This window comes from Diplotaxodon limnothrissa, linkage group LG23, assembly GCF_057381915.1.
Source record: "Diplotaxodon limnothrissa isolate DT_005_m linkage group LG23, D_limnothrissa_male_GT1.1, whole genome shotgun sequence".
Lineage (NCBI taxonomy): Eukaryota > Metazoa > Chordata > Actinopteri > Cichliformes > Cichlidae > Diplotaxodon > Diplotaxodon limnothrissa.
In genome coordinates this window covers 27,006,735-27,022,378 of record NC_140617.1, presented here as the reverse complement: position 1 = coordinate 27,022,378, position 15,644 = coordinate 27,006,735, and the positions used below count along the sequence as shown (strand labels likewise).

Here is a 15,644-nt window from a genome sequence, read left to right as displayed (position 1 = left end):
TGGACAACACTAAGTCATGTTTTAAAGGTGTTAAGTTGTACACCTCTGTTTCACTGCAAGACGCAACTTTATTCTTGAATCAAATCCAACATGTGAAGATGTTTGAGGTGGGTTTTTCCTTTTCACCTAACAATCAGTTGGTACTTTTAGAAGATTTTATGATTTTGTACACCTTGTCAATACTGGCGTGAATTTTCCGTCAGAACTGTTTTAATTCTTCATTATAGATTCAATGAGGTGCTGGAAAACACTTTAGAGATTTTGTCTCTAATTATGTGATGACATTACAAAGTTGCTGCATATTTGTCAGCTGCACATCAATCATATGAATCTCCTTTTCCACTCCCAGATGTGCTGTATTGGATTGAGATCTGGTGACTGTGGAGTACAGGAAGCAGCCATCAGAAGATGGGTACACTGTAGTCACAAAGGTATTGACATGCCCCTTCTGAGCCTGGCTCTACTGGAGGTTTCCTCCTGTTAAAAGGGAAAAAGGGTCTGAACTGTTGATGCAAGGCAGGATGGATCTATGCTTTCATGTTGTTTACATCAGCGGTCCCCAACCTTTTTTGCGCCACAGACCGGTTTAATGTCAGACAATATTTTTCACGGACTGGCCTTTAAGGTGTTGCAGATAAATACAACAAAATAAAATGATACGACCAAGAAAAAACCTGTGGTGTTTTGTAAATATAATAATAAACACGAATTCACTGTGTAATTGTGTAACTTTATTAGCAGCGTCCTCCTGAAATGTGCCAACAACAATGAGAGTAACATCCTCCTCTCTGTCCCTTAATGCGCTCTGGTCGCTATGGTAATGCGTAAATATTTCTTGCAAAACAAGACACACAACTACAACACGGGAAAAGACCCAGGGAAACTGAGTTAACGATAAAAACCCTGAAAACCATACATTTCACAACCGAGCCCCAACTCTCGTAGGCCGGTACCAAACGACTCACGGACCGGTACTGCTCCATGCCCCAGGGGTTGGGGACCACTGATTTACACCAAATTCTGACCTACCACACAAATATTACACCAGAAATCAAGACTCATTAGGCAAGGCAACGCTTTTCAATCTTCTATTATCCAGTTTTGGTCAGCCTGTGTGAATTATAGCCTCAATTTCCTGTTTTTAGCTGACAGGAGTGGCACCCAGCTTGCTCTTCTGCTGTTATTGAGATGCTCTTCTGCGCTGGTTTTAACAAGTGTTATTTAAGTTACCTGTTATTTAAGCAGTCTAGCCATTCTCCTCCAACATATCCAAGGCAATTTCTCCCACAGAACTGCTGTTCACTGGGTAGGTTCTCTCTTTCAGATCATTCCCTGTAAACTCTGGAGATAGCTGTATGGGAAAATTCCAGCAGATCAGTAGTTTCTGAAATACTCAGACCAACAACCATGACACGGTCAAAGTCACCTAAATCACTTAACATTGTATCCTTGAAAATCTGTTACAATCTCTTGGCGGCTTAAAAATCACATCAGTTCAACTCAGACAACACCTATCTCAAGCTGATTGACCTCTGACCTGAGATGCTGAACAATAACTTTCTAGTTGTGATCGTTTCCCCCAGCGCTACAATGAAACGCTTTAGAAAACGAGCTCCTCATTTGTGTTTCCCACAAGGGCTGGAGGCAATAATTGCCAATTAGCTTGTCGTAACTCCTCTAACAGATGTAAACAAAGCAATCAGTGATCACATTTTCCTCTCACTGCGCTCTTAAAAATGATGTAAAGCTTTTGATTCTTTCCCCAACAGAAAAGATGTAATCTGGTGTGAAAAACATGCCATGTTTAGAAGTAGCCAAGCTTGAGTTTATAAAAGTCAGACTAGCAGACATGTCGAGAATGACTCACGTTTTTTTAAGAGTGCAAAAGCGGTATGGTTGCAAGATGTTTGGGAGCACTGTAGCTCCAGACAGGCCTCCAGTATGTTCTTCCCTTGTTTTTCTCACAGTAAAAGAGGATTTGTGACATCTGGAAGTGCTCAGGAGGCAGGAGCTCGAATCCCCCCGCTCTTGTCCTTTCTCAGGGCACAAACATCAAAGGAGGCGGCAGATAATGTTTTCTAACCCGCCAGGAGTTAGCCACCACCGGTCTGCAGTCTAATTTGGATGAAATGTCTCCAGGACAGGTGTGAAAAAGATGACTTACCAAACAAAAACTGTGTACAGTATGTTTGACAACATGCTGTACACAGTGATATTACTGGTACTTTAAATGTACTTATGTCCTATCTTGTTTTAAAAATACATAAAGACCTGTAAAAAAATACCTATAACAGAATTTGAAGAAAGCACTGAGACGTCTTCATGTCTAAAACATCTACGTGCTGCAAATTAGTGCCAGGCTGCACTTTTATGCAATACCAATTTCTGCCACAAGATGGTGCAGCGACTTACTGTTGTATTTATTTAATCAGGCAAGTCGCTGGAAGGCGAAAGAAAACATCAACTGGTCGTACTATGGAAGATTTTTTTGGGCACTGGAAAAAAAAAGTCATCCATAGCTCAGAATTTCAAATTAATGAGTCAAAATTTCGACTTATTGCCACCAATCAGATGAATAAATGTATATTATTTCCTTTTTTTTTTTTTATATATATTATATTATTTCCTTGTTACCTGAAAGCAGAAGGCGGAAGGATTCAACTGTTCAACAGTTTAGCATTCAATACATCTCGACAAACATGCTGGTAAAATGCTGCCCCCTGGTGGATGTTAATGTATTTTGCCATAAGCATTAAAATATTGAAAACACCTGTTTGGGCACATTGTGACGTTAAATGTATTTTTCGAGTTTCTTTGTCTGTTTTCTTCTTTAAATTGGCGTCACACAAATGAGGCAGGATAAACAGAAAATAACAGGCAGAAAGACCTCAACAAATTTCCTCTTAAAGCAGGTTTTGTGTTGAAGGAACATTGTTGGGTTGAATCTCAGCAACCATTTTTAAAAGGTTACTAAGTTAAATGTAATACTTCACTGCTGCAGCACCATATATCAAATAATACGTTCTTTCGCCATCTACACAGAGACACAAATTATACAGTTTTCACAATGTTTCTGCTACAAACATCCACCCCTGTGAGTCTGAAAGCTAAAGATCTGAGATTCTCTCACAGAGCTGAAGTCTCAATGAAAGGGGGACTGCAGAACACCTGCTGCTCCTCTCAGCTCTTTGATTTAGTGGAAAGGTATGTCGTTCTGTCTCCACGGGCTCCAGCACCTGATATTTACTCTAAACTCAGGAGGGCAACCTTCTATGTTTCTGCTCTCCGGGTTCATGCTTCCCCCCCGCGGCGAAATCATCTCAGTCACAAACTGTTTTTAGTCACATGAAGAGATAATGAACAGAGGCTTTCCAATGGCTGCTATTCAGAAGGGCTTTCCTATCATGTGGCACACCAGAAGAAGTTGAAGGCTTTTCCCACATAATTCAATCCCTTTCGTCTGATATGTGTTTATGGGAAAGAGAATGAAGAAAATACTAAGTAAAAAGAGAATCCGAGAGAGTCTAGGGGTTTCAGAATAACGTAATTCAGTGCATGAGCTCCACATCCACAGATGCAAAGGTAAAACTCAAAACAAAGAAAGAAAAGAAAAAGAATCCAGGAAAGTCACCAACTTCTCTGAGTGTTTCCTACATTCAAATAAAGAGCCTTCCAACAAAGGAAAATCACCAGCAATGATTAGGATTTTTTTTTTCTTATATTTTATTTAAAACAATTATTTACACAATTTACTCAGGCATAAAATACAAATTTATGTATTTTGATTTTTTAAATGGTTTAGTTAGTTGCATTGTGACTACTTTGCTTGCCATAAGACTGTCCGCCGTAAATTTCATGAAACTACTTTCTAAGATGTAGAGGAACTGTGACGTGTCTGACGCCTATGAAGTAAAAGTTCCACCTTTTGAAAGTTGTTGATTTCACACTTTTTCAAGATGCATTAGTTCAAAATCCGAATAAAGAGTGTTTCCTCGGTATGCAACAATAGACCAGGCTTTCCTTACAGACAGCATGGTGATACAGCTTATCCAATGAAGTTCGTTGGTGACCAAAAATCTTTCTGGTACTTCTGACAATCCTGTTGAGAACTGCCTGTTTGTTCCTAATCGCCACAGTCAGGTTACCATAGGAGACTGGGATTTTAAATGCTTTCAGTCAAGCCGAGTTAAACTCTTTCCAAAACGTTGTGGGTAACTCCAGAGCCTCTAAACGTCCTGATAAGAAATGATCTCTGATTCGTTTTCTTGTTGAAGGAATCAGTGTTATCCATAATCTGTGGCATCTACCAGCGAACTCCAAAACTTTGGAAATACAAATTTTTCCCTAGCGACCAAACGTTGCTAAGAGGTTGCCAAACTGTCTCTAGACCTGCATGACTGGTCTAAGCTAACATTGAGTTGTTAGCTGTAAACTCTATGCAGACTAGGATTGCTTTGGTATGAACGTCAACGGACGATCTGATATCCTCGTGTTGGCGTTGTTCCCACATCATCATAATTAATGTTTTTCCAGGGTCCACATTACAAGTGACCAATCACCTTCTTGTGACGTCATACTTTTGCGACTTCGAAAACTACCCGCCTTCAGAAACAAATGTTCTTCGAGAAACCGCCTTTTGTCCGCCGATCCAGCAGTTTGAATTCCACTCAAGATACTTTTCTTTAATAAACGGTAAGCATTATACATATATTTTCCTTGAAATGGCTGAAATGGATAGCTGTTTGTTTGCTAGTGATAGGCTACTTGCGAACCAGTGTTCTCCAGACAGAATTGCATGTCAATGTATTATGATATATAATAAATGTACAGGTGAATATAGCTGTCATAAAAATGTTGTCAGGCAAAAATGCAGTAGCTTCCCTGATCATTTTACAAACATAAGTGAATAGAATTTGAACTAAAAGGCCTAGACTAATGGTTGTGTGCTGAATCTATGAATCAAAATATCACCTGGAAACGTAATTAACTGGGACACCGCGTAAATGTCGTCCCTGGGACAACAATTACACGATGGCCCAGGACAAATTTGTTAATTTCTGGATTACTGTTAATCTCCATGGAATCAAGAACTCATGTCCAGTTTCACAGCTGTGGACCAGTTAATTATGTTTCCAGGTGATATTTTGATTCATAGATTCAGCATGCAACCATTAGTCTAGCCCTTTTAGTTCAAATTCTATTCACTTATGTTTGTAAAATGATCAGGGAAGCTACTGCAATTTTGCCTGACCCTGCGCCACGAAACACCAAAAAAGTTGGGGAACGCTGGTCTAGAGAACACTGGTTAGCTAATGCTGTCGTCAAGTAGCCTATCACTAGCAAACAAACAGCAAGCCAAGTGAGGAACATATGTATAATGCTTACCGTTTAAAAACTATCCTAAAAGGACTTCAAATTCGGCGGACAGGCGGCGGTTTCTCGCAAGTGAAGTGGAGCGCTGGATTGACAGACAGAGGCGGGCACAAGTGAAGAAAATTTGTTTTAAGGTCGAGAAGTCGCAGAAGTATGACGTCACAAGAAGGTGATTGGTCACTTGCAATGTTGAACCTGGAACAACATTTATTATCATGATGTGGGAACAACGCCAACAGGAGGATCGTCCGTAAGTCAACCCCAAAGACGCACTCTGAGCCAGGAAACCCCTTATTTAGGTGGACTGAGCTGATTGCTGTGAAGTGGGAAACTAATAAGACGAGAGGGATGATCTGACTTGTCATCAGGTCACACTTCAAAGCTACCGTCCATGTTGGTATGTGGGTGTGTCATTAGCGCGCATGCCAGACGTAACATGCACATCTGCAAAGGCACCATTAAAGCTGAACGACACTTATCCAGGTTTGAAGCAATATGCGCCGTCATCCTGAGGTTTTGTTTTTTAACAGAAGGTCTTTCTTAGTCCAGCATATTTCCTGCCAAACCTCTTGCAGTCCAGACTCAGGGAACAATGTAAACATTGCAAAACAAGAAACATGACAAAACAGGTCCTAAAATCTGATATCAATTAAGAATGAGAAAACATTTTGGGGCTCTCATGTGCCCCCTGTGCCAACAGTTTTGAAGCATTTGCTTGGATATATGCTTCTAAATCAGTGCATTCTTTGTTTATCTGCAGTGTCCCAACCGATGCTAACAACCTATGAGTTATGAGTAACTCTGTTCATTTCTCGTGCATCATTTTATAATCCTGTTCCTCTAAAGTAAAGCCTGACTGGACGTTCACTTCCTCCGCAGCTTCACTCGTGCTCTCACTGCATGCGCTGAGTACATACAGCTGCACAGGAGCGCACATATGCACTGCAGTTACACAGTGTGCGCGGTCTGCTGCAGAGATATTGTCTCTGCGAAAATTTGTGATGTTTTTGCTCAAAAATGCGTGTTTATTTCATCCATGTGCAGAAAGCGGCAAAACACATAAAATGGGATTTAAAGACTTAAAAGTAATTGCGCTGTGGTTGAGGAGGGGAACGTTACGAAACATGCACATGTTCTCCCTGGTGGGCTTCTGTGACCCTTTTTAAACTGTTGTTTTAGTTTCACTTTGCTCACACTGACTCACAGCTTTGCGTCCCCAGGCTCTCCAGCCGTAGGTCTAAACAGCCTGCAAGGAGCACGGCGTGTTTGTGCAGCTCTGACGAAGACGAATGGGATGGATGATTAATTTATTTGTGGCCACGTGATGTTTCGGGGGATTACAGAGAAGAGGACCCACCTACCATCTCCGTGATTTACTCTCACCCCCCTCCCCTCCTCTTCTTATTCTCTCTCAGTGATCTGAAAGCCAGTCTCCCGCGAGCGGAGCGCAAGCTTTCCTCTAATCACCAAAACGCGAATGCGCGGAGGAGAGACAAAGTGCACTTTGCCCCAAATTCGCCACATTTCTCCAAACTTTCAATGGGACCCGTGGACTGGTCCGAGCCTGCTGCATCTGTTTAACCTGGAGCCGCAGTCATGGTCTGTTGCGCATTTGGTTCAGTGCGCCTGTCGTTCTTTGGATTTTTACGCATCGCTCTGCTGCTGGGGGTCGTGCAATTAGCGGCAATAGCGCAACATGGTAAGTGCATGCCTTGTTTAAACGCACCGGGTCTTTTTAAAGACTAGTTTGAAGACTTTGCCGTGATCTGAGCTGAAATAGAAGCAGATGCAAAAAGCGAGACTGAGAGCGGACTTCGAAATGTGTTCTTAAATGGAATGCAGAGATAAGAAAGTGTTACGTGTAAAAAGAAAGAAAGAAAAGAAAAGAAATCTGCGTGACTTGGACTGCATTCCCATCACTCAGCTCCAAAGGGTTAAATGGACCCTTCAAAGGCACCAGAACACAGCCAAGCCAATCACAAAGAAACAGAGAGAAACAATAATTAGATGTTTGAATCTGGAGAAAAGATTTTTTTTTCTCTCCTTCTGATCTAAAGATGTTTTTAAAAGATTCTTAATTGGTGCAGAAATTATTATCTGATCACAAGTTTATTTTCCCTTTCATGCAATGGGGTTCTTTTCCCATCATTTAGAGATAAAGTCATGCATGTGTGGGCTTTAATTCACCAACATGGAGCTGATTATCATTTGGAAAAAATGTGGCAAGTTGAACCCAAATGGAAATAAAAATGTCAAACTGGTGAAGAGAGCAGGAAGTTAAGTGGTCATAATTGAAACAAGATCAGAACACAGAGTTATGACTCATTAAAGAGTATAATTCACTGTTACTTAATATTATACAGTAATTTCAAGGGATTGTTGCTCTCCCTGGTCTTCTTCCCTTGCTGGGATTTCAAAGAGGACTGTAAAAAGGTGCGCATAAAGGTCAGATTTGGTGAGCTGCTGTTTTCCCAGCTGTCAGAATTTAGGATGGGAGTGAATGCAATGACCAAAACAAAGAAAATCTTGGAGCTGCAATTGTGCCGATTACGAGTCCTGACTGTAACAAAAATGCGCTCAGTTTACTCCAACCTGTCACCCTGTCTTGATCTCGCTCACATCTTTGTCTGCAGGGCGTCCAGCAGCAGATCAAAGCACACCATTGTAAACTTTAAGTCATAAAATGAAACACTGTGGGGTCTTCCCAGAGGTTTCCAGACATTACTGTGCCAAAGCAAAGTTTACCACAATTTGAGCACATTTTGTCCTGTTGACAGCAGCCTTCTATTGATTTGTACGTGACATTCAGTAGTAAAGAAAAGAAAAAGCTTATCAAGTAAAAAAGTACATTTAACCTGCTGACCTTGCAGATGTACCATGAACAAAAAGTGTTAAAACCAGCTGAACCTCCAACAACCATGCCACATTTAAAGTCACTTAAATCTCATGCTCATACTGAACTTTAACCGTTCATCTTGACTTGGCTACATACCGAAGTGCATTAAGTTGCTGCTATGTAATTAGTTAAAACGATGTACCTAATAAAGTTATCATTAGGTATATATGTGAATTATAAGTCTCAAGGTTTTTAGCGTGTGTGTGTGTGTGTGTGTGTGTGTGTGTGTGTGTGTGTGTGTGTGTGTGTGTGTGTGTGTGTGTGTGTGACAGAGAGAGAGATTGGTCCCCTTTATGAACACAACAGCATCACTGTCCAGTGATAAAAAGGTTTTACAGGTGTGCTGCTCAGAACAAATGAAGGTTGGGTTCAAAGACAGGTGAAGGCCGACCTGTGAGTACAGAGGACTCATGTTGTCATGTAATAATGTCCTAATAACTACCTGTTCTTTACACAACCACTTGTCCTCATCCTCTTCCTGAAACATCCTGTTGAAATTCCTGTCTTTTAAAGTTCTTCCTCCCCAAGACTAACTAGAGATTAACAATCCAACACAATGCGAGACTTCTTCACTTTCCCTGAAGTCTGAGGTTTTATTAAAGAGTTTCGGGGTCTGTCAGTAGTATAAATGCCACTTTCCAACCTCTTTAAGGAACTTGTGGCAAAATATGTATTTTCTGGTTATCTATCATTACTGCTTCAAACCGTGTTTTTAAATAAAGACAATGAAGCATTATAAGTGTTACCCTTCACAAAAAATGCTTTCATCAGTGAGAGTAACTCATCATCATCCTATCATTTTAGTATTTTCACAATTCATTCAGGCTCTTTGCCCTTTCCCTGGTGGTCTGACTGTGTAGTTTCTGACTGTGGGCCCTCTGGGAAAAAGGCCAACAACTCCCTTGGTGATAACACAACACTTTTGCTGAGAAACTGGAGTAACTGGAGTATTCCCAGTTAAGTCCCTGCACATCTGGGCTCCTGAGGGTCTTCTCTCCCAGTGGGATAACTCTAAACCCCCCAGGGGGGCTACTCATTTACCTCCCCCACTTCTTTGTAAACTCATTAAGACGCCAATTGGAACAGTTTAGCCAGCAGCACCTCCTTCCTGAAGCCCTAGTTGTTTGGACAACCTGTGACCTCGAATCTTGTCAGCGGAGCTTCCAGACGAGGTGGACGCTCAGACAGGCGACAGTGTAAACAAAAGCATTTGGTTTCAAGAGGCTGTCAGCATGCAGACCAGCCGGTAAGCCCTTGTTTAGGCTTGGGATCACTGGCGGCAACTTTACCCTGCCCAATCATGACTTTGTGGCTCCTAAAACATCCTAAATACCCTGAACATTTGTTTTCCCTGATGTGACTTTACTCATCTGCCTCTAAGGTTTGTTAACAAAGACCTCTGCTGACAAGTTTGACCTATTTCACTCCACAGATGTAGAGCTTTTGGGAGTGTGGCGGTGTGGAAAAGTACGTGTTTGGTGGAAATAATTCCTCCGGTCTTCTCAGCTTCCAGCTGCAGGCGGTGTTCAGAGGCCTGTCATGTGCCGTTGGTTTTAGCGTCCTTTCCTGGGGCGAGTTAAGAGAAGCGAGAGGCTCACTGGAATTTCTGTTATTCTAGGCAATTTAGATAACCTGTGGCGGTGAGATGTTCAACACCCTAACACAAAACAGCAAATTGTTTCTGTTTGTCACCTTTTCCTTTAGACAGCTTTGAGTTTTGGTCACTTACTGGTTCGTCACATAATTCTTCTGTTATAATAAACACACTGTTTTCTCACTCCTGGGTTTAGAGATCAAATCAGAAGGTCATACTGAAGTTAAAACTAAAGCCTGCTCAGTTAAATCCTTCATCCTCAACTTTAAACCGAGGCTTATGTCCGTTTAGTGTATAACTGATTGTTTTTTCACCTTTTTCTGGCTTTGCAAGACTGAGAATTAATTAACTTTGATATTGAGTGTACTTTAGTGTGCAAAAGTCTTGAGTTCGCTAGTTCTCCAGGCTTCTTGAAGGACATTCAAAGCTCTTCTTTGGATGTTTCTGCCTTTTGTTCTGTTCTCTGTCAACATGATCCCACATTGCTTCAATAATGTTGAGGTTCAGGATCTGAGAAGGCCGATCCATGACTGATAGTGCTCCACTGTGTGTTTTTCTATACAGGTATGATTTTACTGCATTGGCAGTGTGTTTGGGAACATTGTCATGATGAAAAAAGAAGCTGTTACCAATCAGATGATTTCCAGATGGTATTAGATGGTGGATCAAAATCTGATGGCACTGTTTCTGTGTTCATATTCCATCAATTTTGACAAGATCTCCAACACCACAGACTGAAATGCAGCATCAACAATGACAAAGACTCCACCGTGTTTAACAGTTGCCTGTAAACACTCACTGTTGAACATTTGCATTTTTTTATAGATCCAACTAAAAAAATGGGAACAAACGATGTGTTTTTCTGAAAGGCTGCTAGTAACATAGTGCCTAAAGATACATTTTAAATCAGTTTCTTTTTTTTAAATTGTCTATTATGTGTAGATACAACGCTGGTGCATCACTTGAGGTGGGGCCTTTTTTATCCTTGAGTGATTCATAGGTCAGTGTGAAGTGGCGTAGGAAACAAAAAAAGAGTAAAAGTTAAAAGTTTTCACCCAAAGTCTTGTGATTTTGTTTTGTCTACCTCTGCAATGTCTGTCTTTTACACAACTAAACAGCAGGACTCTGACACAGATAAAGACCTGATCTAATCATGTCCAGTTTTCATTTAATTTAGCTCAAAGCAGATGGATTGAGAGGAAGGGGTTTAAGGTTTGAAAACACTGCTTTTTCCTGCAGAGGCAAGCTTCCAAGAGAACATCATCAACTTAAGGTTCTCATAACATACGCTCTCTGTAGCTTTTTGTTTAAGGCATATGAACAAATTCTTTTCCACATTATTTTGCCGTCTTTACCCCTTTCACGAGTTCTCAGTTTGACATCTTTGTCGTTCTTGTTCTCAGCTCCAGAGTGTTACCCGGGAGGTCATCGGAGTTTGAGCAATCCTTATCGAAGTGTTGACTTTGACTCCACTGAAATCCAGAACACCGCCATCCAGGATCTGATCTGTGACCACTCGCTGTCACCAGGCTGGTACAGGTTCTGGATCAACAACAAGCCAGCAGAGATGCCGACCGCCTGTGTTGAGGTAAAATGGTCAAAATGACAAGCAAGTTCTGTCACAGAGGTGTCTGTGCTCACATTCCTTCAAGTCTCTACACTGACTGCTTCCTTCACTGCCAAAAAGCACCATTAAATATCTATCATTCAAACAAGTGATATAATAGACACCTCCAGTACAGGTGCAGGGTATAATAACCACCTCTATAAAGGTAATGACTGTTTCTGTTTGCGGCCTCTTGCAGATGAACCGCTGTGGTACCCAGGCTCCGGTGTGGCTGTCACTGAAAGACACCTCACTGCCACGTCCTGGCGAGATCCGCCAGCTCTCCGCCTGTGCCACCTGGCAGTTCTTCCACGGAAGTTCCAAAGACTGCTGCCTTTTCCGTATCCCTGTCAAGGTGCGAAACTGTGGAGAGTTCATGGTTTACTACCTGCAGCCAACGCAGGGGTGCATGGGATACTGTGCAAAAGGTGAGCATTCATCTGCTTTATTTTTGCTGTAGAAGTTCAAAGTTTAATGAAAGTGTTGGAGCTGATGTAGATGGAAATATCAGCAAGACCCTAATAAAGGAAACCTGAGGTTGGATGGTTTGGCCAAGCCACTCTAAGGGATTCATTTGGATGAGAAAACGAAAACCTCACTGAATTAACTTTATTCTTAGATTACAGAGATGAATTATGGTATATGTTTTTAGCCTAATAGTAGAAAGATATTTGATGAATCTCATCTTTCAGTTGCTTCAGATTTGGGGCCCAGGCTATGCCCAGCAGGGGAGGTGGAAAACAACGGTCAATGCAAAGGTACAAGACTCTTAAAATATGTGTTCATCTCTGTATAAAGAAGGTCCCTGCATCCTCAATTTACTGTAAAAAATTAAAAAGAAAACCGATTATTGTGACTTCAGCAACTGCCCAAATCTGCTTTCAGAGGCCGTCCCGTCCCTGCCCTCCCGACCGGTGATCACTGCGGAGCTCATCGGCCACAGCGTCCACCTGAGGTGCTCCTTCGTCTCGCCACCATGGAGCCAGACGCTGGGCTTCCAGGTGGTTTGGGCCAGACACATCAGCAATAGCATGAAGGCCGAGATCAGACAGGAAGCCACGCTGAAGCCCTTCTCTGTGGTGGAGATGGATGGCGTTCGCTTCAGGCTTGGAGAAACGGTAATTCCTGCCAGACTGTGTTGAAAGTTTTGGGGAGCACATGTGGTGGGTTTGACCTCCTCGAGTGGCCCATGATCATGCTGAACTGATTTTTTTTTTTTTCATGAGTTCAGGCTCACAGAGAAAACGCAGAGAAGCAACATGTGTCATATGCAGTCGAGAGAATGCAAGAAAAGGGTGGGGAAGTTAAATCAGTTGCAGTTTGGAAAAGCCTTGCTCCATATGTGTCCCATTTAAGCCGATCTCCATTCACATCTTCACAGTGAATTCTAGGAAGTTATTTTTACATGAACCGACGCACGTATATAAAATAAAGCTGTTTCTTATGTTGAAATCTTGGCAACTCTTCATTCATGCAGTAGTGTAGCTGTTCTTGCACAACGATAAAGGAAGTGTTTGGGTTATATTAAATATAGACATTAAATATCGATATTTCTTGTGAGATACCATCTTGTCAGCTGTTTGGATGATGCCTTCTTGCAGACGAAGAGAAGTTTTGCACGTTATCATTTGCCTAAATCCCAAAATGTGTATTTTTTATGGTTCCAGAGTTGTCCATGTGGCTTTCCTTTTTCAAAATTCTCGAGTACTTGGGTTTTGGGGCTGCCAAAGTTTTCCTTTGTTTGTTTTTTTATCCAGTTTCAGCAGAAAGATTGCATTATTAGGAGGCCCACAAAATGTGTTTATGCAGATGTTCCAAAAAGCAAAGGGAAAAATAGCCCAACACTTAATTATCTTGAGAAGGGAAAAATGGCTTTGAAAAATATCACACAGAGGCAGACCTTACAGTACCCACTGGCTTGTCTGCATCTTGTAATCTGGTCATTTCTTGGGGTTTGCGACATAGCCACCAGATAGGTGGGTCAAGATGTCCTCCTGGTCATTGTTTAAAAATGTAGATTTTTTTTAACAGGCAACAAAAAGCCAAATGAAAGTTTATGATTTCAAGATTGAATTAAGCAAATGCAAACCCTGTTTTGTCCTTCGCAGGTAGTGTTTGCTATTTTGCTACCAACACCTTCTCAACTGTGACTCCTCAGCAAAACTCTACAAAAAACAAAAAGTGTCCAGCACCAAGAACCATCTGCATTCAGGGCTTAGGAGAGAGCAGATTCACAGTAGCACGAAAATACCAGATACATTTTATGGTTTGTTGTAGTTCTGGGTTATTTTCAGAATGCTCCAAATTATTATTAATAATCAAATCAGAATGCCAGCAGCTTTATTTCTTTACCAGGTTGCCTTTAGGGCGATGGAAAGAGTTTATTCAATAAACCTTAGCACGTGGATGTTCTTTGACGTCATCTTTGTGTCCTAGGAGGATCGAATTTAGCTTTGTTTTGAAAGCTCAGTATGCAAGACAATAATCAGAAGAACTGAAGATTTACTAGGAAGAATAATTGCTAATAGCACTAAAACCAGACAGCAGCAAAAGAATAAAGAAATCCGAAGATTGGTTAAAATGACAACTAAATATGAGTAGCTGTCGACAAGATTGCCTTCTTGCAGCTGAAGCTGACGCTGAGTCGCTGCACTCCTGCCTTGCACTGGAGTAAAAACTGTTATGATTGACCTTTGTCTTTCCAGGATGTCAACACGCTGCTGCACAGCCTCATTTCCATACAGCCAGACTGTGCAGGCTGCTGATAGCTTTCATTTCCTTGAGAAGTGATATGTTGCTAGGAAACACAAAGTTATTTGATTTTTCAGCGTGATACCATTTGACACCGAGGTGATGTCACTCCCAGTTTTTGTCATCTTGCAGCTGTGGACCACGTTGCTCCCATGTCTGTACACCGGGGTTATGTTAGTTTGGTCTAGCAGATGTTATGCAGGGCTGGGTTTGCTCATGGGGCTCGTCTTTAGCGTGTGTTGATATAGCAGCTGGGCAGGGTCAGAGGTCATCTTCATTTCTTTTAAACCATGAAAGAGAGTTAAATATTAGTGCTTTTGGAGCATTGGTTTGTTGTGTTATGAGCTATATCTGGAAACATTTTGATGAATCACCAATACAGTGACAGTTGCACACTGCTGGTCTTTTTCATAACACAGTGTGAAAAGGTAATGCACTCTTCCACTCTCGTTTATCCACATCAGTTGACAGTTACATAGCTCAAGTTTGTTTGAGCAATCAAAATGTGAAAGGTGGTTTCAAACTCCAGTATACCTTCATCTTTTACTTCTCTTAGATCAGTGATTCACAGAAAGGGCTACAAGTACCCCAGTGTGTACTTCTGTAGCAGAAGTAGATTAGCTCAACTGATCTGAAAAAAGACAACAAGAAAAAAGTATATGAAGGACAAATGTGATGATGGGACTTGAACAGCAGAAACTGCAACTGAAAGAAAATAAATGCATACATGAGTTAAATGAAAACAATTATAAAATGAAAATACGTTGGACTTGGTCACTAAAAGAATGCTAACAGCTGATATTGCTGGCTAAAAATATGAAACTAGTAAGTGTGTAAAAAAACTAAAAGCAGTGGAAATCAGCGGCGCATTTAGATTTTGAGCCAAACATGCACGATAAACAACTGAAAAACTAGTTAAAATGTATAAAATGTTAGACATTATTAGGTAAACCGACTGCTGTAGCTAACAGTAAAGAATTGGATAAATGATTTATTTAAACATCCAGATTTAGTGTTTCTCAGTTTTCAGATTCATAGTTTAACAAGCGATGTTTGCTGATGCTAACACAAAGCTAGCCAAGAAGCCAGACTGAGGTTAAAGTTTGAGTGAAGGCCGACCTCTACGTAGACTCACTGTAGCCATCGCTTTAAAGTCTCTTTGTTTTTTTGTTGTCCATTATCAGTATCTAGCATGTTTAGGTTTAGAGACATAGTCCAACCACTTTTGCTCATTGTTTGGTTATTTATCTATTTGATGCATGCGTTTATTTGTAGCTACAGTTTCTGCTGTTCATGTCCCATCATCATGCTTGTTCTTCAGTAGCCACTAAAGGTAGTGGATAAATGGTTTAGATAAGAAACCAATAGTTATGGATAAAGAGATGAGATGGTTTTCTAACCATAAAGGGGTTTTGGGGTCTGGC

General features: G+C 41.1%; 1 protein-coding gene across 1 annotated transcript in view; it reads left to right on the top strand.

Annotated features, from left to right (window-relative positions):
• The first annotated feature begins 6,750 nt into the window (after positions 1 to 6,750).
• Positions 6,751 to 15,644, top strand: part of LOC146608231 (von Willebrand factor D and EGF domain-containing protein) — a 37,615-nt gene continuing 28,721 nt past the window's right edge. The window contains exons 1-5 of the mRNA XM_085347872.1: positions 6,751 to 7,072; positions 11,267 to 11,451; positions 11,669 to 11,897; positions 12,162 to 12,227; positions 12,355 to 12,587. Of these exons, the coding sequence (XP_085203998.1) occupies positions 6,970 to 7,072; positions 11,267 to 11,451; positions 11,669 to 11,897; positions 12,162 to 12,227; positions 12,355 to 12,587 (816 nt within the window). The 5' untranslated portion in view covers positions 6,751 to 6,969. The remainder of the gene's footprint in view (positions 7,073 to 11,266; positions 11,452 to 11,668; positions 11,898 to 12,161; positions 12,228 to 12,354; positions 12,588 to 15,644) is intronic.